The sequence below is a fragment of the Telopea speciosissima genome, chromosome 4 (genome assembly GCF_018873765.1).
Source record: "Telopea speciosissima isolate NSW1024214 ecotype Mountain lineage chromosome 4, Tspe_v1, whole genome shotgun sequence".
NCBI classification, from domain to species: domain Eukaryota; kingdom Viridiplantae; phylum Streptophyta; class Magnoliopsida; order Proteales; family Proteaceae; genus Telopea; species Telopea speciosissima.
Genome location: NC_057919.1, coordinates 48,527,943 through 48,554,044, shown reverse-complemented (window position 1 = coordinate 48,554,044; position 26,102 = coordinate 48,527,943). Strand labels below are relative to the sequence as shown.

The following is a 26,102-nucleotide window of genomic DNA, read 5'->3' as shown; positions in this document are numbered from 1 at the left end:
GCACACATCCTTCGTATTTTTCTTTTATCTATTCATGGTTCCGTATGATCATGTACTTGTACAGTCATTTACATTATAATAAAGGCATATGGAAGCATATAGTATCATAACCTATTAAAACGTTGCTTTAACATTCCATTCACAATCCAACATTCATACTTACTTGTCATTCTAGCCAATCTCATTATACATAACATAAAAGTCATAATTCCTATCATATTAGGATTTACATACTTGTATAAAATCATACCTTCATTACTCATTTTATGCATACATGGTATATTATACTAGTATTCAACATGTCATCCATTCATTTGCATTATAAATCATATATGTCCAGCTTAAAGCTACATGTCCTAACACATTGAATATCGTTACTCGCCTTTTGTCGTATTCTTAGATTTCCAACTTTGAAAACGATCTTTGAGAGACCCTAAAGGTAATCAAATCATTGAATTATCAAGTGGTTTTGGTGTACAAAGACTGAATAATGTGAGGAACAATGCCATACACTTATTTTTTCAAAAATCAAAATTTGAGTTTTTGAGACCAGTCTGCCCAGAGAAAAATACAGCATGGATGGGATAACTTCACAGGGGTTTTTGGCCCTGTTACGAGCAGATTTAGGAAAATACCTATTTCACAAAACATGTGGCTACAGAAGTATTATTTCATCCAGAACAAAAATCACTCAATTCCGATATGAAACGACTGAAATATGGCATATTTAATGCACACAGGTCAATCTGACCGAAAATAAAATACTACTTAAAGTTTCCAAGCATGCTTTCAAGCAATAACGTAGCAAGAAATCCAAAATTAAAGAAACTTCATGAAAACTCATTCCAATATTGGGGATTTTGATCCCAAGCTTCCAAGCATGCTTTCCCCTACTAATTTCTGTGAAAACACAACTTAAAATCATTTCAATAACCTCTTTGTTTAATCAATTTAGGAAACACATATAACCTACCTTTCACTTAATTGAAAAATCCCCAAATTCCAAGAGTTCTTCACAAAGACCTTCAATCTTGCGTTACAATTTCTTCAATAAAGCAATAACCTAGCATTAGAATCATGTAATCATGCTATTAATACTAACAATCCTCTAAAACCCTCTCTTGAAAACAAAAATCAAACCATTAATATAGGTTTTCTTACCTTCAAATCATGAGCATGGATTTCCTTCTTCAATTAGAGCCTTAATCCTCCAATAGCTCCTTCAAAATGGCCTTGATAATCTTCAAATCTCTCAAATCCCCTCTCTACTCTCTCTACAACACTATTTACTTCACCAGATGAAAATCCCTAATTTGTGAATGGAATCTCATCCAAAGAGATTACTTATAGAGATAGCAAAGGTGTAAATATATGAACTTCTAAGTGAACTTTTCATAAAATCGAACCTAAAATTCTAACCCTAATGCTCACAACCTATAGTGAATTAGTATTTAGAATCTTTTTAGTGAGTTTTCTATAATGTCTTTGTTTCCCTGTTTCAAAATTGAAAAAGTTACTATGCACTTAAATTGAACTAAAAGTAACTCACAATGAACCAATATGAACCAAATAGTAAACCAAACATATATTTCATAAACTTTAAACCATAGTTTATAATTATAAACCATAATATATAAAAATGTACCATAGTATATAAAATCAATACATAGTCTATATACATAGGTCAAGGATTATAAAATTACATAAATACCCATACATAGTCATACATGACCATCAATCATACTCATACTCATATAATTCCTTATAAAACATGCAAAAAAATCATAAATACATGAAAATTTACTGTAAATTGGCAATATCAAACATGAAAATTGATTCCCTTCCAACAAGTCCAGTCATTCTATAAATCAAACAACAAACCAATATTAAAAGTTAAATTCTTGGGTTGGGGTATTACAGAAGAAGATCATTGTACATATGTTTAATAGTTTAAGGCAAGTTTCTTTATCCTATCTTTATATATTGATGACATCTTACTGGCTGGGAATGACATTAAGATGATTGTCAATACTAAGAAGTGGTTGTCCTCTACTTGAGATGGACACGAGTGAGGCCAATTTTGTGTAGGGCATGAAGATTGTGAGGGACTGCACAAAAAAATTCATTGGTTTGCCTCAATGGACTTATATAAAGAAGATTTTTGTGCGATTCCATATAAATTACTCGAAACCCATAGACACTCCAATGGACAAGGCGTGCATGTTAAGCCTAGAATAGTGCCCTAAAACTGATGGAGAAAGAAATCAAATGTCCAAAGTACCCTATGTAGCCACAATAGGTAGTCTGATGTACGCGATGTTGTGTATGCATCTAGACAATGCTTCGTAGTTGGCATGGTCAACCGTTATCAAAATAACCCAAGAGTATGTCACATGTTCGACAGCAGTTCAGGAGGCCGTTTGGCTCTAGAGGTTCCTTTAGAAACTTAGTATTTTTGTTCACTCATGCGATACTGTACTTATACACTGTGACAGCACAGCTGCGCTGACATTTGCAAAAGACCCCAAGTTCCATAGGAAGGCCAAACACATTGAGATACACTATCATTACATTTGGGACATAGTTGCGCAAGATGGAGTAGTCTTGAAGTATATCTACACTAGCACTTCCTAGAGTTGTTTTCATTGTTTATATGAGGAACTTAGGACTGAGGCAGATTTGATATGTATTTTTCCTTCGTTGGAAACTTTATTGGATGAAAATTTATTTGTATTCTTCTTTCCACACACACACACGCACGTACACACACACACACACACACACGGGTGATTCGCCATGGCGCTTGAGGATAGCGAGTAAGATGAGCCTATGAGCATTTGTGCTTTGTGACACCTTAGTTAGAACTAAGATGAGACCTTATCTGGTCGAATATAGAAGATACCACACTTCTATGTAGCTTGTGTAAATTCGGATGTGAAATTTCAGATAGAAGCCATGAGGGTAATTGTGCTAGAAACTCCGGTTAGGCGTTTGCCACAACGATTTAGACTTAGATCCATATGACTTTTATTTTGTGAGTGGCATGCCCATTTCAGTGCGAGTTACGCCATAACATGTATATCATACTGTATGTGCTAGTATTAACCGATAGTGAGTGTGATTGAATGGATCCCTGCTTCATCACTGTGTGTGCTACATGGATCATTTATAGTTGGTTCTATAGTACCCTAATTAACTGAGTAAGTCGGACACTTAAAGGTGGCCCTCCTATTTGTTTCTCTCCACTCCTAGGATTCCTAATTAGAGTGTGAATTTGCAAGGGGAGGGGGGGCTCATTATATATACCTATCTATTTTCAGCCCTAATCCTGGTTGTTGGAATATAATATCTCTCTCACACTCTCAATATTTCTCTCCAAGTTACTATTCTGTTCTCTGTGGGTTTCATTTGCTCCCAGGGATTTGTCGTGTGGAGTTCTCTGTGGAGAAGTCTTTTCAAGATATCTAGAGATTGTAGAAGATTGTTCGAGTTCGTAAAGCTTCTAATAACAAAATCCGTACGGCATCCTTCCGTTGCATTCCCATCTCCGTCCAGGTAAGACCCAAACTGTCTTAACACCCTCAATCACCTCTCTCCCATCACCATCTACGGATCATTATCCTCTCAGGTTCCCTGCCTGGTACAGTTGTCCGGTTCCTCTCATAGAGGGGGGGGGGGGCACAAATGACGACCTAACCCCTTACCCGAACACACTGCCCGGGTGAGGTTAAGTCACCATTTCTGCCCCTCCCCCCCCCCCCTATGAGAGGAACCGGACAACCGTACCGGGCAGGGAACCTGAGAGGAAAAAAATTCCACCACCTACACTGTCGCAAGTGCTTCCAGACATTGTTGTGTTGGCCTCCTCTTCGAAGAATAAAGAATAAATTCGAAAATATATTTTAAATATAAAGAGTTTTTTCATACCTGATTGTGCATGGTGTACGATCGTGCTTTAAACCGTTGGATGGGTATTATCTTGCACAGGACTGCACATGCTGCCATGGTAGATTGGTTTATTTTACTTATTTTGGTGATGTACAAGTTTACTAATTTCTGCAATGAATTTCTTTTTCTTCACAAAAAAATAATTTGATTATTGGTCCCAGCACCAGCTGATCCGCCCCAGATCCTTGAACAGTGCTGGCAAGTAACAGCCAAAAAATATTTGTCCAAAATCTAACCCCTCCTACAGAACAAATCCATAACAGAAGCCGCACAGAACGGAACAGAACAGGCCCTCCGAGTGCTGTTGCCGCATTTCTTGGTTTCTTATCTTTTGATTGCTCACCTTCTCCCTCTGCTAAAGTTGTAATTTGAAGACCTCTCATGAAATAGATTGACCGGTTTTAGATTTTGATAGGTAATTGAGTTGAGTTAGCTGCTTCGTCCTCAAGTCTCTAACTTGGGTCTCTCTGTCACCCATGGCGAAGGAAGAAACGGAGGTTCCTCTGCTCAAATCTTCAACTACAGGGACCGCTTCATGGGCTCAAACCCTTGGAAACATAATCGTTGTCATCATCGGCACCGGCGTCTTAGGCCTCCCTTACGCTTTCAGGGTCGCAGGTTGGCTTGCCGGAGCTCTCGGAGTAACCATCGCCAGTATCCCCGTTTACTACTGTATGCTTCTCCTCGTTCAGTGCAGGGACAAATTAGCTTCTTCTTCATCATCTGATGATGAATCCGATGTAGTACACACATATGGCGATCTGGGTTTTAGAGCCTTCGGAAAAAAAGGTCGGTATCTCACTGAGTCCCTTGTAGTTCTCTCGCAATTCGGAGGTTCTGTAGCTTATCTGATCTTTGTCGGCCATAACTTGTCGTCTATATTCAAAACCCACCAACTCAGCTTCACTTCCTTCATATTCCTTCTTGTCCCAATCGAAATCGCTCTTTCTTGGATTCGTTCCCTATCTGCTCTTGCCCCGTTTAGTATCTTTGCCGATATCTGTAACATTCTGGCCATGGTGATTGTGATCAAGCAAGACCTCCAATTGTTCGAAGGTTTTTCTGAGAGAAAAATGATAACGAGTCTATCTGCGCTGCCATTCGCCGGAGGCGTTGCGGTGTTCTGTTATGAAGGTTTTGGTATGACCTTGGCATTAGAGTCGTCGATGAGTGAGCGGAGGAAATTTCCATGGGTTCTCGCAATGGCTTTCTCAGGGATAACGGTTGTGTATGTATTGTTTGGGTTCTTCGGATACTTGGCTTACGGTGACCAGACAAGAGACATTATAACACTCAATCTACCAAATGATTGGTCTGCTACGGCTGTTAAGATTGGGCTCTGTGTGGGGCTGGCGCTTACTTTTCCAATAATGATGCACCCCATTAATGAGATCATAGAAGGAAAGCTGAAACAAAGGGAATGGTTTCAGAAACTCTGCCATTACCATTCAAGTAGAGGAGCAGGGGCAAGAGAGAGGGTTGTGGTGTATATGAGCAGAGCGCTTGTGGTGTTGGTTGCAGCGGTGGTGGCCGTGGCGGTTCCAGGTTTTGGTGTGTTTATATCGATGGTGGGAAGCACCGTGTCGGCGATGCTATCCTTTGTCTTGCCGACCACGTTTCATCTTATGTTCTGTGGCAGTTCTATGCGTTTGTGGCAGAAGGCATTGGATTTCTGCATCTTGAGTTGTGGGTTGGCTTTTGCTGTTTATGGCACTTACAATGTTGTATCCAAAGGGGACTCCAAAGGTGCATTTTGAGACATCACTTTGAAGCATCATGTATCTCTTCAGGGGTGTAGTTGTTGTTGTGCACTGGTGTTTATACAAGTTTGTTCCCATTACAAAGGATAAAGACACACAACAGAAGTTGAAAACAGAATCAAATTTCCTCTTGTAAGATGCTAGAGTCATTTGTTGGAGGGAAAAGGATTGGATTGAAGGAACTTACAACAGAAGTATTTGACGCAGAATTTGAAAGGTTGATTCATTGACATGTTTTGGTTATCGTTGAGGTCGGCTGGTCATTCTTAGCCTTGTCATTAGCTGAGACATGGGATTGAACCTCACCTTCTTCACTTTGTGATGTACAGAGAGCCATTGCAACTTTGTTAGATTGTTGTAGCTTTCCCTTCCTAGGCAGATCTGGTAGCAAAAGATTGATGCTGACTAGCCTTGGGTTGTTGCCCTTCTATATGTTTTAAAGAATTGCAATCTCCAGGCTCCAACTCCCCAACCCCCCATAGCTATGCAGTGTTCTTTAATTATGATTATACATTTGATGGAAAAGGTAGATGACCGACACCAACCCCCCCCCCCTTCCACTCCCCCAATTTTTTCAGCCAAATTAATCAAGAAAATCTTCCAACTAACTGTTTGCTCCTAAAAACCGTCGGTCCAGATCAGGCCGGGCCAAGGAGCCAGGATGGATGGCCTGGCTGCAAGCCGTAGGAGGATAGATCACTTAAAACACGATCTCATCCCATCACCCAAAAGTCGAGCCACGTGGCAGATGCTCAGAGGGCACTAACAGAGAGCAACGTCGTTTAAGGAACTTGAGAACACAAGGCAAGGTGGGCCCCACCATGGCCACAAGTGGTTAGGAGCAATGTAGGTTTGGTGGGACACGTGGCAAGCACTGGTTGAGGTTGGGAAATATGAGACCTAGAGAAATGGATTTGGTGGGGAGCAATTGCACGGACTGATAGGAAGAAGAGTTTATCCTATATAAGGAGGTTGACTGCTCCAGAAAAGGACAAACACACCTGACAGAAGCTTTATTTTACTTTACTTTGCATTTTATTTGTCTTTCCTTTGCCACTTGCTGGTTTTTGTCGTTTACTTGGTTTGAGAGGATGTACGGTCATGCTTTTGGAGTGACGTAGATGTACTGGCAGAGTCCACGCTCATATCTGGTATGATTGAAATATACATTCATTGTTCAATCTTGTTTATTCTTGTTTGTGTCCGTTGGCGCAGTTCTTTCTGTTGGCAATTTGCTAGTTTGTTCAGTTTGCAACCTACGTTGTTGGCTTAACCCAAAAGACCTTAGAGCTACTCAGGCAAGAGAGAGACCGACTTGCCTGGTTAGGAGTCAGATCAGGGTGTTTCGGCCTTGTTTGAACCTGCGCAAAGGTTCTGGCACGCCTGCGCTATTTGTACCACGTGCACTTTCCCCTGTGTGTGAGTTGTTACGATTTTTCTCGCCAACATTTTGGCACGCCCGGTGGGACCCTCATAAGCCAACGATTGCTATGGTCAAACAAAAGAAGGGACCTGGACGCCCTCGTAATCAAAAAGGAAATCATGGTGGATGAAGAGATGGAAAACCCTACGGCGGTCGAATTCACAGACCAGGCCGAGGACGAACCATCTGGTTTACATGGCAACAATACCAGTCATGACTCAGCGCACCGATTGGCAGTTGTGATGCACGATGCTATGGATCCCCTCACGGATAGCATACAATACCTAGTGGACGTCTTCAGACCCATTTTTGATGACTTACGACACATGATGGCAGCGGTCGATAAATCGGTCGCCAGCCAACAAACCCAGTTCGAGGAGTTTCGTGAAACCCCCCTCGCCCTAAGGCAACAAACCACAGTAGGGGCAAGGCCGCATGTGACGCTTGCCCCGCTTGATGGAACCGTTGCACAGACCGAGGGTGGAGAACTCGATATGGGCCGAACGAACCTGCCCCTACAGGTTGTATACGACGGTAGTTCTAGCCAAAACCCTATCATTGGGGATCCGCCTAGGTTTAGCTTGCCACAGACGACCTTTGTCAACCCCCTATACTAGGCTACCTCCGCCAGTGCCGTCAACCCCATAGGGAGCTATGTGGTAAACAGCCTCCCCTTAGGTGTCCCCAGCAGCGCTAGTTATGCGGCCGCCCTAGGAGCAAGTGGAAATCCCACAATGACTACCCCCATGGGAATACAATGGCCGACTGCCGCGAGTATTGCGCAGGCAGGGGGCACTAGACCCGGTCTTGGCCCAAGCAATACGGTCGCCACAGGGGCAAATGCTATCCCTCTAGGAGGGTACCTCCCGCAAGGCAAAGTAATGGTAGTACCAACACCCCAGGGAATAGGGCTACGAGGATAAATATCAGAGAGAACAACCTCGGATTTGAACAGAGGCTGGAAGTGTACTCAGGGGCCCAACTCGGCCTAACCAATCATAGTGGCCTATGGCCGGCCAACGTGGGAGGACAGACCGTAGCGCAAGGGGCACCGGTGACTATTGACCGAGAGGAGCTGGCTAGAATTATCCAAGACAGCATTAACCCTTTTCACAGGACGACCTTACGTCCTACCTATAAGAAACCCTACCCAGAATACTTTGATGCAGTAGACCTTGAGAGAAACCACAAAATCCCGGAATTCACTAAGTTCTCAAGGGAGGACAAGGTTTCTACTATTGAGCACATAGCCCTTTTCACGGTGCAGTGCGAAAACCTAGGTGGGTTGGAGGCTGCCAATCTTAGGCTGTTCCCCAATTCCTTGACAGGATCGGCCTTTACCTGGTATTTCAATTTACCCACCAATTCTGTGCAAAGCTAGCATGAGGTGGAGGAATTATTCCACACTCAGTTTTACCGCACTGAGCCCGAGGTCACGATAGGAGACTTGGCAAAACTGAGCCAAGAGCCAGGGGAAACCATTGAGAGGTTCATCTCCCAGTTTAAAATGGCTAAGTATAAGTGCCCAACCACCCTGCCCAAGGGCGAGTACGTGAAAATGGCCTTGGTGGGTTTGGGTTTCGAGCTCCGGGAAAGGTTTGTTGGCCAACACTTTGCTGATCTTGGTCAGCTGGTACTACAAGCCGTGCCTTATGAACAACTCCTGAAAGAAGAGAGCCAGTGGAAAACTGTTAAGAATAGTGAATAGTTGTATCAGGGGTATATATGTACATAACCCCTCTGTTGTGTATTCTTTTTGTCATTTGTATGAGGTCAAGGGCCTATGTGTAATAACATATTCTTTTCAATATAAACATGTTAGTCTCTTGTTTTGAGACATAACACACCAGACCAAAACCGTAGAGCACTCTCTATCTCTTTCTTCTCTTCTCCTTCTTCCACCCTAAAAGCTAACATGGTATCAGAGCTGATTCTGCTGTTTGCAAGTGTTTGAAGGAAGATTGGAGTGTGAAAAAGGTCCTCTTTCAATTAGTTGCTACTGCTGTTCCAAGGTCAGGTTAGGTTATCTTCTCCAAGCTATTTCTCTTTGGTTTGGAATCCAAATGGAGTGCTTCTTAGTGCTCTAGTTTCGTTTGGGAGTCCTCTTTGATTCCCTTTACTTCTCTTAAGCTGTTTGCAAGCTTTCATTCAATCCATAAAGATTTCGTGGTTGCTTTTTCGCCTGAATTTTCGCCACCTAGAGTCCGGGTTTGGCTCTGTGGTCTTCAATAGGTCTTTGTTTGACCATTGTTTATGGTCTATTTGCATCTTTTTTTGGTAAGGAACAATACTCATCCTTACTCCGCTACTGTTTGAACAATTTTTGAAGATCTATAAGTGTTTTAAGCTTTTTTTGGCCATTTTTCTGCCCTGTTTGTGCCTACTATTTTGCGCAATATCTGTTTGCTTGAAGTACTGCTATTACCCTAGCCTAAGTGATTGATTTCAGCTTCACTATGGGTGAGAAAAATGTTGAAACATCCTTACCCCTTGTGGAAACAGCTCCACCTCACTCCTCTTCCTTCGAGAGCCCCAATATCCAACTTCCTATTGCCAAACTTGAGAGCCAAAACTATTTGGATTGGTCCCACTCCATGAAATTGATTCTTCGGTGTAGGGGGAAGATGGGCTACATCAATGGTAGTATCAAGGCCCCCCTCCCTACCGAGCAAGGGTACTCCAAATGGGACACTGAGAACTCTCTTGTGATGGCCTGGCTTCTTTTCTCCATGAAGCCTGAGATTGGAAGAAGATTTATGGGCAAGGAAACTGCCAGGGACATTTGGGACAGTGTGGCTCGTATTTTTGATCAAGTTGGGGACTCTACAAAGGTGTACCAACTTCTCCAACCGATTATTAGCATGCGCCAGGGGAATAGAAGCATCTCTAAGTACTACAGTCTTGTTGGGGTCTGTGGGGGGAGTATGATCACTATAGAGACCTTCAGTTATACCCTGATGATGAGGTCAAAGTGCACCGGTTGTTTGAGAAAGAGATGGTCTTATTTCTCCTTGGAGGCCCTAATTATGACTTTGAGCCTCTTAGGGTGCAAATCCTTGGCCGCCCAAGTCTTCCCTCACTGGAGGAGATGTGTGGATATCTACAGAGTGAGGAGACCCGTAGGGGCGCCATGGGGACTGCTCCCACTGTTGTTGAGCACTCAGCTCTTGTTTCTTCCACCCCTTAAGACTCCACAAAGAGAGCTGATAAGGGGGTTGCTAAGGGAACTGTGAAGGGCCGATTCTTATGTGACCATTGTGGCAAGACTAGGCATACGAAGGACTTTTGTTGGGATCTCCATGGGAAGCCCCCTGCTAGTTCATCTGGAGGACCGAGAGGGCAGCGGAAGAAGGGGCCTAAGGCTCATGTTGGAGTCGTTGAATCTGATGAATCCTCTCTTTCCAAATAAGACATTGCTGCATTTCGCCGGATTGTGGCTCATCTGGATGGTTCCTCTGCTACTCCTCCTTCCACTGCACTGCAGGCCTCCTCCTCCTGTACCACACCTTGAGTCATTGACTCAGGTGCCACGGATCATATGACTGGTAGGTCTCAGCTGTATAAGTCCTATTCTGTTTGTTCTGGGAAAGATAAGGTAAAAATTGCTGATGGTTCCTTCTCTTCTATTTCTGGTAAGGGAGATATCCAGGTCGCCCCACTTTTACCTTTGAAGTCTATTTTTCATGCTCTCAACTTTGCCACTAACCTTCTTTCAGTTAGCCAATTGACTAAATATTTAAACTGCCTTGTCACCTTCTTTCCTACCCATTGTCTTTTTCAGGATTTGGTGACGAGGAGGGTGATTAGCAGTGGTCGTGAAGCTAATGGCTTGTATGTTTTGGAGACTGGTGTTTCCCCTGTTGTGCAAGCTTAGTCTTATATTTGTGGGCAAGAAGGTGGATGTACTCAAGAGGATATTTTACTCTGGCATCGTCATATGGGGCACCCTTCCTTTTCTGTTATGAGGGAATTGTTGCCACATTTATTTACTTCTTTTCCTGTCACTCATGTTTTTCATTGTGAACCTTGTCTATTTGCCAAAAGTTGTAAAACAGTTTATGCATCTAATGGTAATAGATCTACTTCACCTTTTCATCTTATCCATACTGATGTTTGGGGGCCTTCCCCTATTACTTCTTTGCGTGGCTTCTGCTACTTTGTTTCTTTCATTGATGATTTTTCTAAGGTTACTTGGGTTTACCTTTTGAAACATAAGAGTGATGTCTATGTTGCATTGAAACAGTTTTATGAGTTAGTGTCTACCCAATTTCACACTCGGATCCAAATTGTCCGCTCTGACAAAGGTGGGGAGTATATGTATAGTGGTTTGAAAACCTTTTTTTCTGACCATGGCATTATTCATCAGGTGGCCTGTGTTGATACCCCCCAACAAAATGGGGTGGCTGAAAGGAAAAATCGCCATCTCCTTGAAGTGGCTAGATCCCTTTAGTTTACCATGCATGTTCCAAAAACTTTTTGGTCTGATGCCCTACTCACTGCTGTCTTTCTTATTAATCACATGCCCTCTAGTGTCTTGAATTTCAAGGTTCCTCTTGATGTCCTCCCCTCAAGGTCTTCTTCTTTTTCTCTCCCTCCAAGGGTGTTTGGGTGTATTTGCTATGTACATATTAGCAAATCTGCCCGCACTAAATTGGATCCTAAGGCTCTCAAGTGCATCTTTCTTAGGTATTCCCCTACCTCCAAGGGGTATAAATGCTATTATCCTCCTACTCGTCGGTGGCTTCTCTCCAAAGATGTTCATTTCATTGAAATCATTCTGTATTTTTGGTCACCCCTTCAGGGGGAGTGTTCCTCTCTTGGTGGTGGTGTTGAGGGTGAAGAGGTTCCCGAGTTTGTGTCATTTCCTTTCTCCTCTCTTGTCCCTATTTCCCCTTTTCAGATTGACAAGGGAAAGAAAAATTATGTGCATACTATTCTTATTGATGAGGAACCTTTTGTGGATACTATTGTTGAGGGGGAGCTTCCTAGTGCACAGGAGAATAGAGAACAGGGGGAGCTACTAGTGTATACGAAGGATAGGAGAAATCCTTCTTTATGGCTTCCTATAAAGAAGATCTACCAAAATCCTTCTTCGTCTCCTCATCCTGAGCCTCCATCCATTGAGACAGGTATACCTTCCTCTACATTCTCAGACTTAGATCTTCCTATTGCCCACCACAAGGGAACTCGGGCATGCACTAATCCTATTGCCAAGTTTGTTTCCTGTGATTCTATCTCCCTTACAGGTATAGCCTTTACTGTGGCTATCTCATCCATCTCTATTCCCAAGAATGTAGCAGAGGCTATGGCAGATCCCAAATGGAGGGAAGCGATGAACACAGAAATGTTGGCACTTGAGAAGAATCACACTTGGGATCTGGTTGAACTCCCTAAAGGGAGAATCCCTGTTGGATGCAGATGGGTATTTACAGTCAAGTTCAAGCCTGATGGTACTGTGGAGAGGTATAAGGCAAGACTTGTCGCCAAGGGTTATACACAGGTGTATGGCATTGACTATCAGGAAACCTTTGCTCCGGTGGCCAAGCATAACTCCATTCGTGTACTTCTCTCAATGGCTGCAAATCTTGATTGGCCATTGTACCAACTTGATGTGAAGAATGTATTCTTACATGGGTGACCTAGAAGAAGAAGTATATATGTACTCTCCTCCTGGGTTCAAGCATCCTAGTGACAATGGGAAAGTGTGTCGACTTAGGAATGCTCTCTATGGACTCAAACAGTCTCCTAAGGCTTGGTTTGAGAGGTTCAGATGAGCTGTCCTGCAAAATGGATATACTCAAAGTCAAGCTGATCACACATTGTTTATACAAAGGAAGGACAGCATAATTACAGCTCTCATTGTTTATGTTGATGACATTGTGGTCACAGGAAACAGTGAAGCTGAGATCTCAAAGCTTAAGCGTTATTTGGCTCGGCAGTTTGAGATCAAAGATCTCGGTCTATTGAAGTATTTTCTGGGGATTGAGGTTTCATGATCCAAGCAAGGGATCAATGTTTGCCAAAGGAAGTTTGTTCTTGATCTACTTACAGAGATAGGCTACTTAGGATGCAAACCAATCTCCTCCCCTATTGAGCAGAACCACAAACTAGGGGAAGATTGTGGTGAACCTCTTGTGGATGCTGAAAAGTATCAGAGGTTAGCAGGTAAGCTAATCTACCTCTCACTCACCCTGCTTGACATCACCTATGCTATTGGAGTTGTGAGTCAGTTTATGCATGCACCCAAGATGGGACATCTTGATGCAGTTTACAGGATCCTCAGGTATTTGAAGTCATGCCCTGGAAAAGGTCTTCTCTTCTCTAGGAATGGTCACTTGAGAATTAAAGTATATACAGATGCTGATTGGGCTGGGTCTATTTCTGATAGAAGATCCACCTTTGTATACTGTACCTTTGTCGGCGGAAATTTAGTCACCTAGAGAAGTAAGAAGCAACCTGTGGTAGCTAGGTCAAGTGTTGAATCAGAGTTTAGAGCCATGGCTCATGGTGTATGTGAAATCTTGTGGTTGAAGAAACTTGTCCAAGAATTAGGATTTGAGACGACTGAACCTATGAGTCTATATTGCGATAACAAGGCAGCCATTAGTATTACTCACAACCCAGTTCAACATGACAGGACAAAGCATGTTGAGGTTGACAGACACTTTATCAAGGAGAAGATAGACTCTAAGGCTATTTGTACTCTTTTTGTGAAGACAAATGAACAAGTGGTAGATATCTTCACCTAAGGACTTGGCTCTAATCACTTTAGTTTTATGTTAGACAAGCTGGGTATGTATGACACATACCACCTAGCTTGAGGGGGAGTGTTAAGAATAGTAAATAGTTGTATCAGGGGTATATATGTACATAATCCCTCTGTTGTGTATTCTTTTTGTCATTTGTATGAGGCCAAGGGCCTATGTGTAATTACTTATTATTTTCAATATAAACATGTTAGTCTCTTGTTTTGAGACATAACACACCAAACCAAAACCGTGGAGCACTCTCTATCTCTTTCTTCTCTTCTCCTTCTTCCACCCTAAAAGCTAACCAAAACGGCCTCTATTGGGACTTACTATAAGGATGCCGCTGGACATGCTTTCCCACTCTTGGGAAATAGTGACAAAAAATAGGTGGATTACGTAGAGTTCGAAGTAGACGCCACCGAGATAGCAGAGGGCAAACCCTACATATGTAAGGCCTTAACCAGGCCGACTGACCAGGCCAAGCAGGCCGAGCAGTCAAAAAACGCACCCTAAAGGACCTTCGATTTGAAAGTAACATACTCCTTCGACATCTTAAAGGTAGAATTGATCTTCGATCAGCTACTCAAGGATAAACAGATCAAGTTGCCGCCAGGGGCACCAAATACCACCCAACCACGAGTTGAAAGACCAAAAGTATTGTAAGTGGCACAACACTCGTACTCATACTACTACTAACTGTGTGGTTTTGCAAAATGCCTAGCAGAAAGCAATTACAAGAGGACGTCTCCAGTTCCCAAAGAAGGAGAAGGGCGTCGTGGTGGTAGATGAAAACCCCTTCCCAGTAAACATGGTCAGTGTTGATTTCTCAAAGTTGGCCGGACCAAGAGGAAGCGTAGCACCAGCCTGGAACTTTAGGTAAAAGAACGAACAAGCCCGGCCAGATCCTTCGGAACAACCATGATGGTCTCAGTTGAACCCTTGGGCAGTTCCATTCCAGAGTAAGGCCAATAATGGCCGCCCAGTGGAGAATTCGTCCACGCAAGAAGGGGCAACCATGGGCCAGACAGCACGAAGTGGAGCCCGAGGATTGATAACCCCACCAGAAAGGCCTAGCGCACCCGTTATAGGCCTGTCTAGTAACCTGTCTACTCAGGGAGAGGGCTGATCTATGATGCCCAGAGGTGGGGGACGTAGCAAACGGCTGGTAACATACACCCGCAGTGAGCCCAACCCCCCAAGAGAGTCAAATGAATGGAGAGAATGGAGGGTTACTACGCCTAAACTGAACGAGGCGCAAAAATTTCACCAGGATGTTTGCTCTAATTGCAGTCAATTGATAGAGGATCGTCAAAGGGGACCCCGGTGCGGTCAGAAAAAACCCTGCTCAGCCATGGCCAACGGCATGCCTCTGAGACTGAAAGGAGGCCAAACAGGGCATCTAAGAGTGACACAGCAGCCGGTTCCTCTCATACATCTTGTACTTCCAGGCCGTCAGCCAAAGACCGACTCGGGAGAGTTTCAGTACGGCAGCGTTTGTCATACAATCAATGCAGGCTAAACAATACTCAGGGGGAATATTCAGAGTGGCTGGTCCCTCAGTATTATGAAGGACACAGGTCGAGGATGGTCCACCCCAAGGTGGATGGAGAAAATTGGAAGGTAGCAAGCTTTGAGCAATTCTTGATTTTCCTCCCTTAAGTTTGAAAAATCCGAAGAATGTGCAACTTCAGAGTTAACCTCTTTAGTGCCAACCTGCACCACCGCCATTCTCTAGGATAATTTCTTTTCCTTTGTTGACACAAGGACCAACCACCTCCTCCCCTGGACCGTTAAAAGCATTCACACCACCCTCACAGCATAAAGCTTCTACATCCTTCACGGGTTTACAAGGCAGATCCTTCAACATCACATTGCCTGTTATCACATGTGTCTTTGTAATTTTCAACGCATCACCACCACTATCATCAGCCACAGCCACCTTTGAAATTGGTTGAGCACCCTCACCAGCAACAGAAATCCCCAAAGAACCAGGTAGATCCCCACGCTTGTTGGCCGGCCTCCAGCGGCCTCCTACCAGGCCTTCGAAGACCACCCAGGTGGTTAACGAGCACACTAGCTTGAGGGCAGTCCCCTCCACCACATGGAAATCCCTCACCTCCTTGAGGTCCCACACCACCACGAGATGACAACACATCTCTATGAGAGGTAACACCACCACGTGAAAGACCCTCACCTCCTTGTGATCCAACACCACCACGAGAAGGACCCTCACCTCCTTGAGATCCAACACCACCACGAAATGAACCCTCACCTCCTTGAGAGGCAACCTCAACCATGCTCTGATGACCAGCCCCATTACCCAAAGTGGCGTTCAACACAAGATCTGCAGTCTGAACAACTGCCTTTCCTTTTGGAACAGCAGGTGCCTCCCCCACCAATTTGTTCTTTGCTAATTTTCTGCAGCCATCACGATTGTGGCCAAGCTTTGAGCAATTCCAACAGCACGAGGGAAGTTTTTCAAAAAGAACTTTTTGATAGAACCAATCCGCTCCACAACCAATCCACAGATTTTAGAAGGCAGCAAAGCTCTCAAGTTGACTTCAACACAAACCTTGACGAAATCAGCGTGAACAGAAAAACACAAAAGCACATGACGAGGATCCAAAGATGAGATGACCACATCCCCTTGCAAGAAAAGCACTTTCAGTAAATAGGTTTTAATGTCAAAAAGTGATGGCTGACCATAGCTACACTTGGCAATAAGTGTTGAACGAAAGGAGACCTTTGATCTCTCCACTACCTCTTTGGAAAAAAATACTGCAGGTTCTCTGTAGAAGCTCGAAGGCTTCTCAATCTCCACTTCAGCAAGCAGTGTGAAAAGGGAAGGCGTAACCATCACAGCAAAAGATACAGGCAGCCCTCCACCCACGGCAGGCTGCAAAAATAGATCTGGTGGGAACTCCTCCTGTTGGGGAGGAGGAGCTGCCATGAAACCCTAATTTTCTTTCATAACAACTTGATGAAATCACTTCTTTCCTTTCTTTGACTCATAGTAAAAATGAGTTTAATATCTACAAATTTACTGAAGAAATAAAACCATGAAAAAATGGATAATATAGTTAGCTTTGGATAAGTAGTGCATGGAGTAGAGATGAATCTATCAAAAAAACATGCCCATTGGAAATTGGAGACTTAATTTAGGCACTTGTGGTTAATATTATGGCTCTATATAGTGACATGCTTTGGACCTTCGAATGTTAAATGTCTTTTAGCCACCTAGGTTGATGAGAGTAACTATTCTTCAAAGTTGTCGATTCAAGAGATATATATATATATATAGATATATATGATACCAGTAGAAAACGAAGGATCTAACTATATTGTGCTTAAGTGTGTGATGAACATACAGAGAAAACAGAGAAAGCAAGCGGAAAATAAAATAATAAACTTGGAAATAAACTTGTGTGTGTGCTTAGTAGGTGCTGCTGATCCAATATGGACCCTTTGTCACACTCAGAGGGGGTAACCCTCAGCAATCTGCCGTTTTGTAGGCAGTCTTCTACTGTGCTTTGAAGGCGGCTGAGCCAGCCAAGTAGATATGAAGATATTTGAAAAATAAAACTTGAATTTTATATTAATGGAGAGATCTTGGATTACAGATGTAAGCTTGGAGATATGGACTTGGATACAAGTAAGGTTGCCGGAATGGTTAACTTACAAGTATGGATGAACAATCTTGGAAGCTTTAGATATAAGCTTCGAACTTTGGATGAACACTTGAGCTTTGGACTTACAGACTTTGATGACGGACTTTGATTACAATATTTGAAATAAAATTAAAAGTCTTGAAGAACTACTTAGTTCTTTTGATGTTTGAAGTTGGAAGAGAGTTGCAAAGTGATTTGCTTCTCTTCTCCCAAAACTTGCTCTCTCTCGAATGTGATCCGTCTTGGTCTTTTAAAGATGGAAAGGAGCAAGGAGCGAGATTCCTGGCGGGCTAAGGGCGGGCCATAGCCACGTGAAGGAGCATCTTGCTTTTGGCAAAGTGGTCTCTGCTTTTGGAAAAGCTGGCCGAACACGACACGGAATCGTGAATCACGGGCTTGCTTTCTTGACTTTGGCGGTGTGTAGGGCAGGGTGCACTGAAAGTAGTCTTGTCTTGGAGTAGTGGGAACACGTGGCATTCCATGTCTGGGGGATAGACTGTTTTCCACGATGTGTTCACACTGTTTAAACTCAAGTATTTAATTGCCGAGTTGTGGCAATAATGTGAGAGGAATCATCCTTACGTCACACCAACGTAGACATCCTTTTCCCAAATGGGTTGCCCGGATTGTCCTTTAGCTAGGATCCATGACCCGGGTCCACGGGTTTTAAAAATAGTCTTTTTATTTTTTATTTTTTATAAGAGCCCTTATAGGGTTTTGGTTGATCTGCGGGCCGGATGGTCAGCAATGTTGACCCGACCTCTTCCACGGCCCCTGTTTGCAGAGTGGGCTGAGGAAACTATTTCTGCTTGTTGGGTAAGCAGGTCTTCATGGTCATCAGGGTCCTGGGCAAACTGTCCCTCATGGAGATGATGGGACAAGGAGTCCATACTAAACCTTTCTTCTTCATCGTCATCTTCCTCGCTGGCTGGACCGAGTCGAGCAAGTTCTTCTTCAAGTTGTTTTCGCCTGAGGCGGACTTCTTCATTGGAACCTTGAGAGTAGGTAACTTTTGGAATGGGTTTTAACCCAGTAATGGCCTTGATGATTTTGTTAGTAGTGCAGTGGGTAATGTTACACCCATCCCACCATTTTACATAAAATATCCTTGCCAGAACTGGCAGGATCACTTCATGTGTTTCGAGGTGTTGAACTTGGTATTCCCAGTACATAATTCAGGCTACGTGACACTGCAGAAAGAACCTGAACAAGTCTGATTGCCTTGGGATTTTTTGGGTGATTTCGCACAACTTTGTAAAAACCTCCACAAGAGATGAGGGAAGTACTTCTTCGATTGGTCCATAAGTGTGCCACCATTTTGAGAACCAATTTGGAATGTTGCTTTTGAACTTGTAATCAAAACAGAAGAATCATGAATGTCTTCCTTTTGTGTTTTGCCAGAGGAAAGCGTGGTGCCAGGCATCCACGTATTCAAAGTAATTGTAACCTTTGGGATTGTAGTGTTGGGAAAAATCCCTATGATGAAGAGGGGACATTCCTCAATCCTCAGCGTTGATGATCTTGAGAATAGTGACTGAGGAGTGAGTCACCAGAGTCTTGTCTTCTTTGTTGAAGTTTTGCTTGATCCTGATGGAATCAGTGTCTACGAGGATGAATTCATAGAATTCTTGAGATTTTGTGGGGTTAGGAGAGTAGAACTGCTAATCTTGGTAGAAGATCCTCTTGGCAATATCATTTGCAGAGGTACATTTTTGGGTATAATAGTCTTCTAAGATGAGGAGATCTTGAAAAATGCCTTCGTTTACATACTGACTTTTTTGGCTAGGTTTTGGTGTTTGTTGAGTGAGCTTTTGAGAAGGAAAATTGGTTGGAGGAGCTTGGTTTTGTGACTATTTGGGATGTCCCTGCAACAATGTGCGAGAATGGGACAATTGATGAAGCTTGGGAGGAGCTCGTTATTTGTTTTGGAGGTGGAGCCTTAGCATACGCAGTCTTGATTTTGATTCTTGAGAGAGGGTTGTCACCTTTGGGAGGCATGATGTGAATGAGATTTATAGTCTTGGGGCCCTGTAGGAATTCTCGGGTGAGAAAATCAGGAATTGAATTTAGTTCTCCTTTTATATATTCAATTTCAAAATCAAAACTGGATAAAAGAGCTTGCCATCTTGCAAAAATTTGTTTTGAAGCAATATTTTGGACATCATTTTTTAAAACTTGTTTTGCAGCACTGCAATCTACTCGGACTAAAAATTTTTTGTTGAGCAAATCTCCTTGGAATTTTTTTATGCATAAAACTACAGACAAGTCTTAATGGTACTATAGTTTTTTTGTGCATTGTTCCATAGTCCAGATGTATATTGAACTAATTTTTCTTTTTCTTGGTCTATTTGTTTGAGGATTCCTCCATATCTAAGGTCTGAGGCATTAGTTTCAACAACCTTAGGAAGTTCTGAGTTTGCTAAGGTTAGGCACGGAATTTCCTTGACCAATTTCTTTATTTCTTGGATAGCTTTTGTTTGTGGCTCTCCCCAAGCGGTGTTTTTTTTCTTGAGCCTTTGGTATAAAGGTTCACAGATCTTGCTTATAGAAGGGAGGAAGTCTCTAACATAGTTTAAACTTCCTAGGAACCTTTATAACTGCTTCCTTTCTAGGATTTGGTCAGGAAACTTTTCTGCAAAGATGATAGTTCTTTCAATGGGAATGATGGTCCCTTGATGTATATAATGTCCTAGAAATCTGATCTTGGTTTGGAATAAATCCATTTTCTTTTTTGAGAGGACAAGTCCATTTGTTTTAACAACTTGGTAAAAGCTTCTTAAATGTTTGAAATGTTGGTCCACCGATTCAGAGAAGACTAAGACATCATCTATATAAACTATGGCATAATGGCCATAAGGGTTGAAGATGTCGTTCATGATATTTTGGAATTCACTTGGATCATTTTTTAATCCAAAGGGCATTACATTCCATTCCATTCGTAGTGTCCAAATGGAGTTGTGAAGGCAGTTTTATAACGGTCTTCTTCGTGGATTTGAACTTGCCAAAATCCAGATTTCATGTCGAATTTTGAGAATATTTTGGCTTGGTGTATTTTTTGGAGTAAGTCCTTTTAATTGGGGATTGCGTATCTAATCCATTGGAGAACTTCATTCAGAGGTTTGTAGTTGATTACTAAGCGAGGGGTTCCTCTTTCTATTTCGGAATTTTTGTTTACATAGAAGGCAGTACAACTCCAAGGGGATCGGCTCTTTCTGATTAATTTTTTGTCTAGAAGGTCTTGAATTTCCTTTTTACAGGTTTCTTGGAGTTCTTGGCTCATTTGGATAGGTCTTGCTTTGGTAGGGATATTTTTCTCAGAAAATTCCTTTTCATAAGGGAGTTTGACTATGTGTCTTTTTCTGTGCCAAAAGGCATCGGAGAATTCTGAACAGATATTGGCCTCAAATTGGGTTTTGAGTTGGCTTATTTGGTTTTGAGTATCTTTCTTTTGTAGTGTTTCAGAAGTTTTTATGTGCATGATTTCCTTTTTTAAATGGTCCAGATGTTTTTCCTTAGATTTTATTGTATTTATGGTTGGATCCTTTGTTATGGCTAAGGATTTAAGGGTTCTTATTTGTTCCATATCGGAAAGTTTTAAGAAGTCGAAACTTATCTTTTGTCCTCCTATCTTTGTGGTTAATCCTTTATTTGTTACTTTGAAGGGTTTTATTAATTCTATGAAGGGTTGTCCTAGAATAACTTCGGCAATCTAGGTTTTTGACTAGTATGAAGGGTTGCTTGAAGCATACTCCTTGATTACATATGTGTACTTCTGGTAATTTATATTGGACATCAAGGTAGGCTCACTGGCGGTGGTTAGCCTCTGTCCAGTTCTTTCAAAGTATTGGATAGGAACAAGTCCTTCTTGAATACAGTTTAGTTGGGCTCCTGAATCGATTAGGACTGTGGATGTGAACTTATAAGATGAAGCTATGGTTTAGTTAATCTTGATAAACCATTTTTGGGGGGAGATGTTTGCTACGAAACTTTGATTTGTTTGTTCAGTTTCTGTTTCTGGAGGTTCAGTTTGTTTGGATTTCCCTTTGAGTCTTACTAATTCTTCTTTGACTTCTTTTATTTCTCTTTTTAATTCTTATGTTGTAACTTCGAGATTTGTAATTCTGGTTTTTTCAGATTTTTCTGTGAATTTTTTGTTATCAAATCTTTTGAAGACTTGGTTGATGTCATAGGGCTTTGTCGTTCTTTGTTTTCCTCCAAGGCTTGTCTAGCTTCTTCTAGGCATTGTTTCCTAACTTGGATATCAGCTGTTTGTTCTATTGCATCGAAGAAAGATTGTCTCATCATATTGATGCTTTTGGTTTTTGAACTATCCTTAGAGGAGGAATAGGTTTTTATAGCAGAAGTGATGCAGTTACATGCCACTGCATCAGGTTCAGAGTCAGTTTCATCACTGGACTCACTCTCTTGATTAATTTGGTTTACTTCATAAAATATTGCATCACTCGAGTCTTCTATGTCTGAGTCAGACTCAACAAATATCTTGAAAATTTGTTCTTGGGTTTTGTGGTCAAGGTTTAGAAGACTTATCTTTTTAGCAGCCTTGCAATATTTTGCAATATGGCCTGTTTTTCCATAATTATAAATTTTCTTTGATCAGAATTAGTAGGTTTATCGTGTTTTGTGTTTTCCTTGGTTCTCTTGGGATGGAACCTTTTCTTCTTAGAATATCTAGGTTTTGTATAGAACTTTTCTGGGGTTGTTTCCTTAGAGTATCTTTTAGACTTGAAATGTTTTTTATGTTTTTTGTCTTTGTTTGACGGAGGTTTTGGGATTGGGAACCCATATTGTTCACAAAACCCTCCTAATTCTTTGTAAGATTTGTTTTCCTTTTTCATTTGTTTTGCTAACCTTAGGTCAGTACACAAGGCTATGCCTTCTTCATGAATGGTATTGATTAAGTCTCCATAGGTGAGATTTTCATAAGGAATTTCACCATTATTTTCTTTTCTAAGTCTTTGTTTTATTTTTTCTGAGAAGATGTTTGGTAATCCAGTTATGAATTTTTCTTTCCAGAAGGGAGAGTTAGCATCTTCCCTAGTTAGGACTTTGGTCATGAATATGTCCTTATACCATTTGAAGTCATGCAATTTTCTGCACCTAAGATTTGTTAATTGTTCTGAGGATCTATCCTTCAATCTGGAGGGATCTCCTAAAAAATATTTGGTAATACTAAAGATGAGGGTATTAACTGCATCTTCAACAACCCTACCATCTTTTAGGATTATTGTTCCATCTTCAGTGGTTTGGACTGCAGTTAAGATTTCAGTTTTTTGGTTAATGGTTAGGATATAGTCCCACCATCCTTTTAATTGACCAGTAAATCCTGAAATCAGGAGATCGGCCACAGCTTGGTCAGAAGTTTCTTTGATCCGGTAGGCATTGGCTACCATGGTCATTTCTTGTAATTTGTTTATTATGTTATACTCAGACATTCCATCTATGTTTCATTCATAGATGACTCCGCTTTGGTAAGAGGCTTGGGAGTAAATCCCTCGATTCTCCATTTGCAAATCGGGGAAGGTTGGTTTTGGGTAAGACCTCTGAAAGTTCTCTTCTATTACATTTATAGAGTTAGGTTTGTTGCTGGTTTCCTGGAGATTTATGACTCCTACTGTTCTAGTTTCTGACAGTTGAGATTGGTTTTGGGAATCCTTTTGGGGTGTTTCTGGGATGACAAAGGAACTTAGTCTTTGTTCAATTTCTCTTAGGGCATCAGTCTTGTTTAGAGCTTTCATATTTCTTTTGTTCATGTTGTGGGGAGTAAACATGGGTCTTGTTTTTGAGGAACTTGGGGCTTCTCTGGTAGCCCTATCACCTGGATCAGGGGGATCTAATTTTGGTTGTACTAAGGTTTCAATTCTAGATAATTGAGTTCCTATTATTAGAAGATGTTGGTTTGTATAATTTGTTAAGCCAATGAGTTTCTTCTCACCTTCAGTGGCTCCGCTTGTTGCTCTAAATGGGGTAGCAGGGATTTCTGCTCCATTAATTATTAATTTGAGGTTGGCAAGTGGAGGGTGAACAGACTCAATGATTTCATTGGAGTCAGTCTTCCAAGAGGTTGTGGATTTCTGATTTGTATTCAGACTAACAAAGGGGTAGTCAAGTTTATGGTGTTTGGCATACACTTCTAAGTAGGTGAAGAAAACTATATTTATTTTTTGGCTGGTTATTGTATTGTACCAGTGTTCTCTAATTTTGGTCCGTTGATCTTCTGTAGTGGCTTCGAAGAACCAATCTTTTTTATCTTTGTTTTTTGGAGATTCAAAGTCTTCTCTTAGAAAAGGTTTGTTTATTTGGAAGTCTTCTTCACAAAGAATGACTCTTATTTTGCCATCTTGGGTAGGTGCTGCCATCTGAGAATAAGATGGTGACCTAGGGGGTGTTGGAGTTGAATTAGACCCTTGAGTTTCAGTTTTGTAATCTTGGTACATTCCAGGTAGAATGTTTCCTTGTTGCCTAAGATTGGTAAGGCGACTATTTTCTGTTTGGTAGCTATAATTTGAAGGTGTGCCGGAGAATGAAGCTCTGGCATGTTGTTCTTTAGATTTGGGGTTTAGTAGGCAGATTTCCTGCATATTTGGGATGTAGTCTACTGTTTGTTCAACGGTGTTGATTGCTTCAGTGAAACTGTAGAGGTCTTGTTTGTAAACATCTTTGGTCGGAACTTTGGGGATGGTCCATTTTTTGAGACTTCCGTCTCTCTTTTGTTCTTCATTACTTATGACGCTACAGTTTGAACTTCAATCTCCCAAAGTACTAGAAGACATTGTCCGACTTAATTGGTCCATGATATGGGTACTATCCCCCCTTTAAAAGTGCATTTTACCTTTCTAAAATGGGATAATGCACTATCTAGTGTTATACCGTTGTCTCCCGAACTTACACTCCGTCGGCCATTTAAACGGTTTAGTGCTAGATACTATCAGTCTCGTCCCACCCATAAAGGGATGTACTAAGAGAGAGGGTGAAGGCACAATATCATGAGCCTGTTCTTTCAGGCAATGGCTTTGATACCAGTAGAAAACGAAGGATCTAACTATATTGTGCTTAAGTGTGTGATGAACATACAGAGAAAATAGAGAAAGCAAGCAGAAAATAAAATAATAAACTTGGAAATAAACTTATGTGTGTGCTTAGCAGGTGCTGCTGATCCAATATGGACCCTTTGTCACACTCAGAGGGGGTAACCCTCAGCGATTTGCCGTTTTGCAGGCAGTCTTCTGCTGTGCTTTGAAGGCAGTTGAGCCGGCCAAGTAGATATGAAGATATTTGAAAAATAAAACTTGAATTTTATATTAATGGAGAGATCTTGGATTACAGATGTAAGCTTGGAGATATGGACTTGGATATAAGTAAGGTTGCCGGAATGGTTAACTTACAAGTATGGATGAACAATCTTGGAAGCTTTAGATATAAGCTTCGAACTTTGGATGAACACTTGAGCTTTGGACTTACAGACTTTGATGACGGACTTTGATTACAATATTTGAAATAAAATTAAAGTCTTAAAGAACTACTTAGTTCTTTTGATATTTGAAGTTGGAAGAGAGTTGCAGAGTGATTTGCTTCTCTTCTCCCAAAACTTGCTCTGCCTTGAATGTGATCCGTCTTGGTCTTTTAAAGACGGAAAGGAGCAAGGAGCGAGATTCCTGGCGGGCTAAGGGCTGGCCATAGCCACGTGAAGGAGCACCTTGCTTTTGACAAAGTGGTCTCTGCTTTTGGAAAAGCTGGCCGAACACGACACAGAATCGTGAATCACGGGCTTGCTTTCTTGACTTTGGCGGTGTGTGGGGCAGGGTGCACCGAAAGTAGTCTTGTCTTGGAGTAGTGGGAACACGTGGTATTTCATGTCTGGGGGACAGACTATTTTCCACGATGTGTTCACACTGTTTAAACTCAATTATTTAATTGCCGAGTTGTGGCAATAGTGTAAGAGGGTCTTTCACAAAGAATTAGAAAAATCATAAATCCCCACCCATTAATTAATGCCTTGAAACTCCCACCCTCTCACATACACGGTTTACACGACCGTGTATGAAAACTTTTCCCATATATATATATATACATATATATTTGTTCTTCAAATTATAACGTTAATATGAACTAGTGGTTTCCTAAGGTCATCTATACTTCAAATTCAAGACACGGATGGGATCATGTCCAGTGAAGATTATATAAGGACGAAGTAGTCTTAACTTGTCATTGAACTGGCTTGAGGTGGATACTGGATACACCATTAGCTAAATCCCCAGGAGACGAGAGAAGAGAGAACGAGTTCTCTTGCCTCTGTCGGTAAATTGCAACTTCTCAAGTCATTAGAGAATTGAAGTCCTGATGCAAGTCACAGAGATGAAGGAGGAGAGGTTTGGTTCAAAGGCTTTCTCAACAGTTATGTTTCAAATATACCGTAAGTGGGGTTGTGTGTTTTAGTGCAAAGGGTAAAATAGTCATTGGAGTTTCATAGGTAACATCGTTAGAAAACAGGGGACGGTTGTAATTTCAGAAACCAAGAGGGGGATGGTTTTAATAT

The 26,102-nt window shown here is 41.8% G+C and overlaps 1 protein-coding gene across 1 annotated transcript; it reads left to right on the top strand.

Annotated features, from left to right (window-relative positions):
- The first annotated feature begins 4,346 nt into the window (after positions 1-4,346).
- Positions 4,347-5,755, top strand: LOC122657315 (amino acid transporter ANT1-like). Its single transcript, XM_043851978.1, has one exon. The coding sequence runs from the start codon at positions 4,425-4,427 to the stop codon at positions 5,703-5,705; it is 1,281 nt and encodes a 426-aa protein (XP_043707913.1). The 5' UTR covers positions 4,347-4,424; the 3' UTR covers positions 5,706-5,755.
- The last annotated feature ends 20,347 nt before the right edge of the window (positions 5,756-26,102 follow it).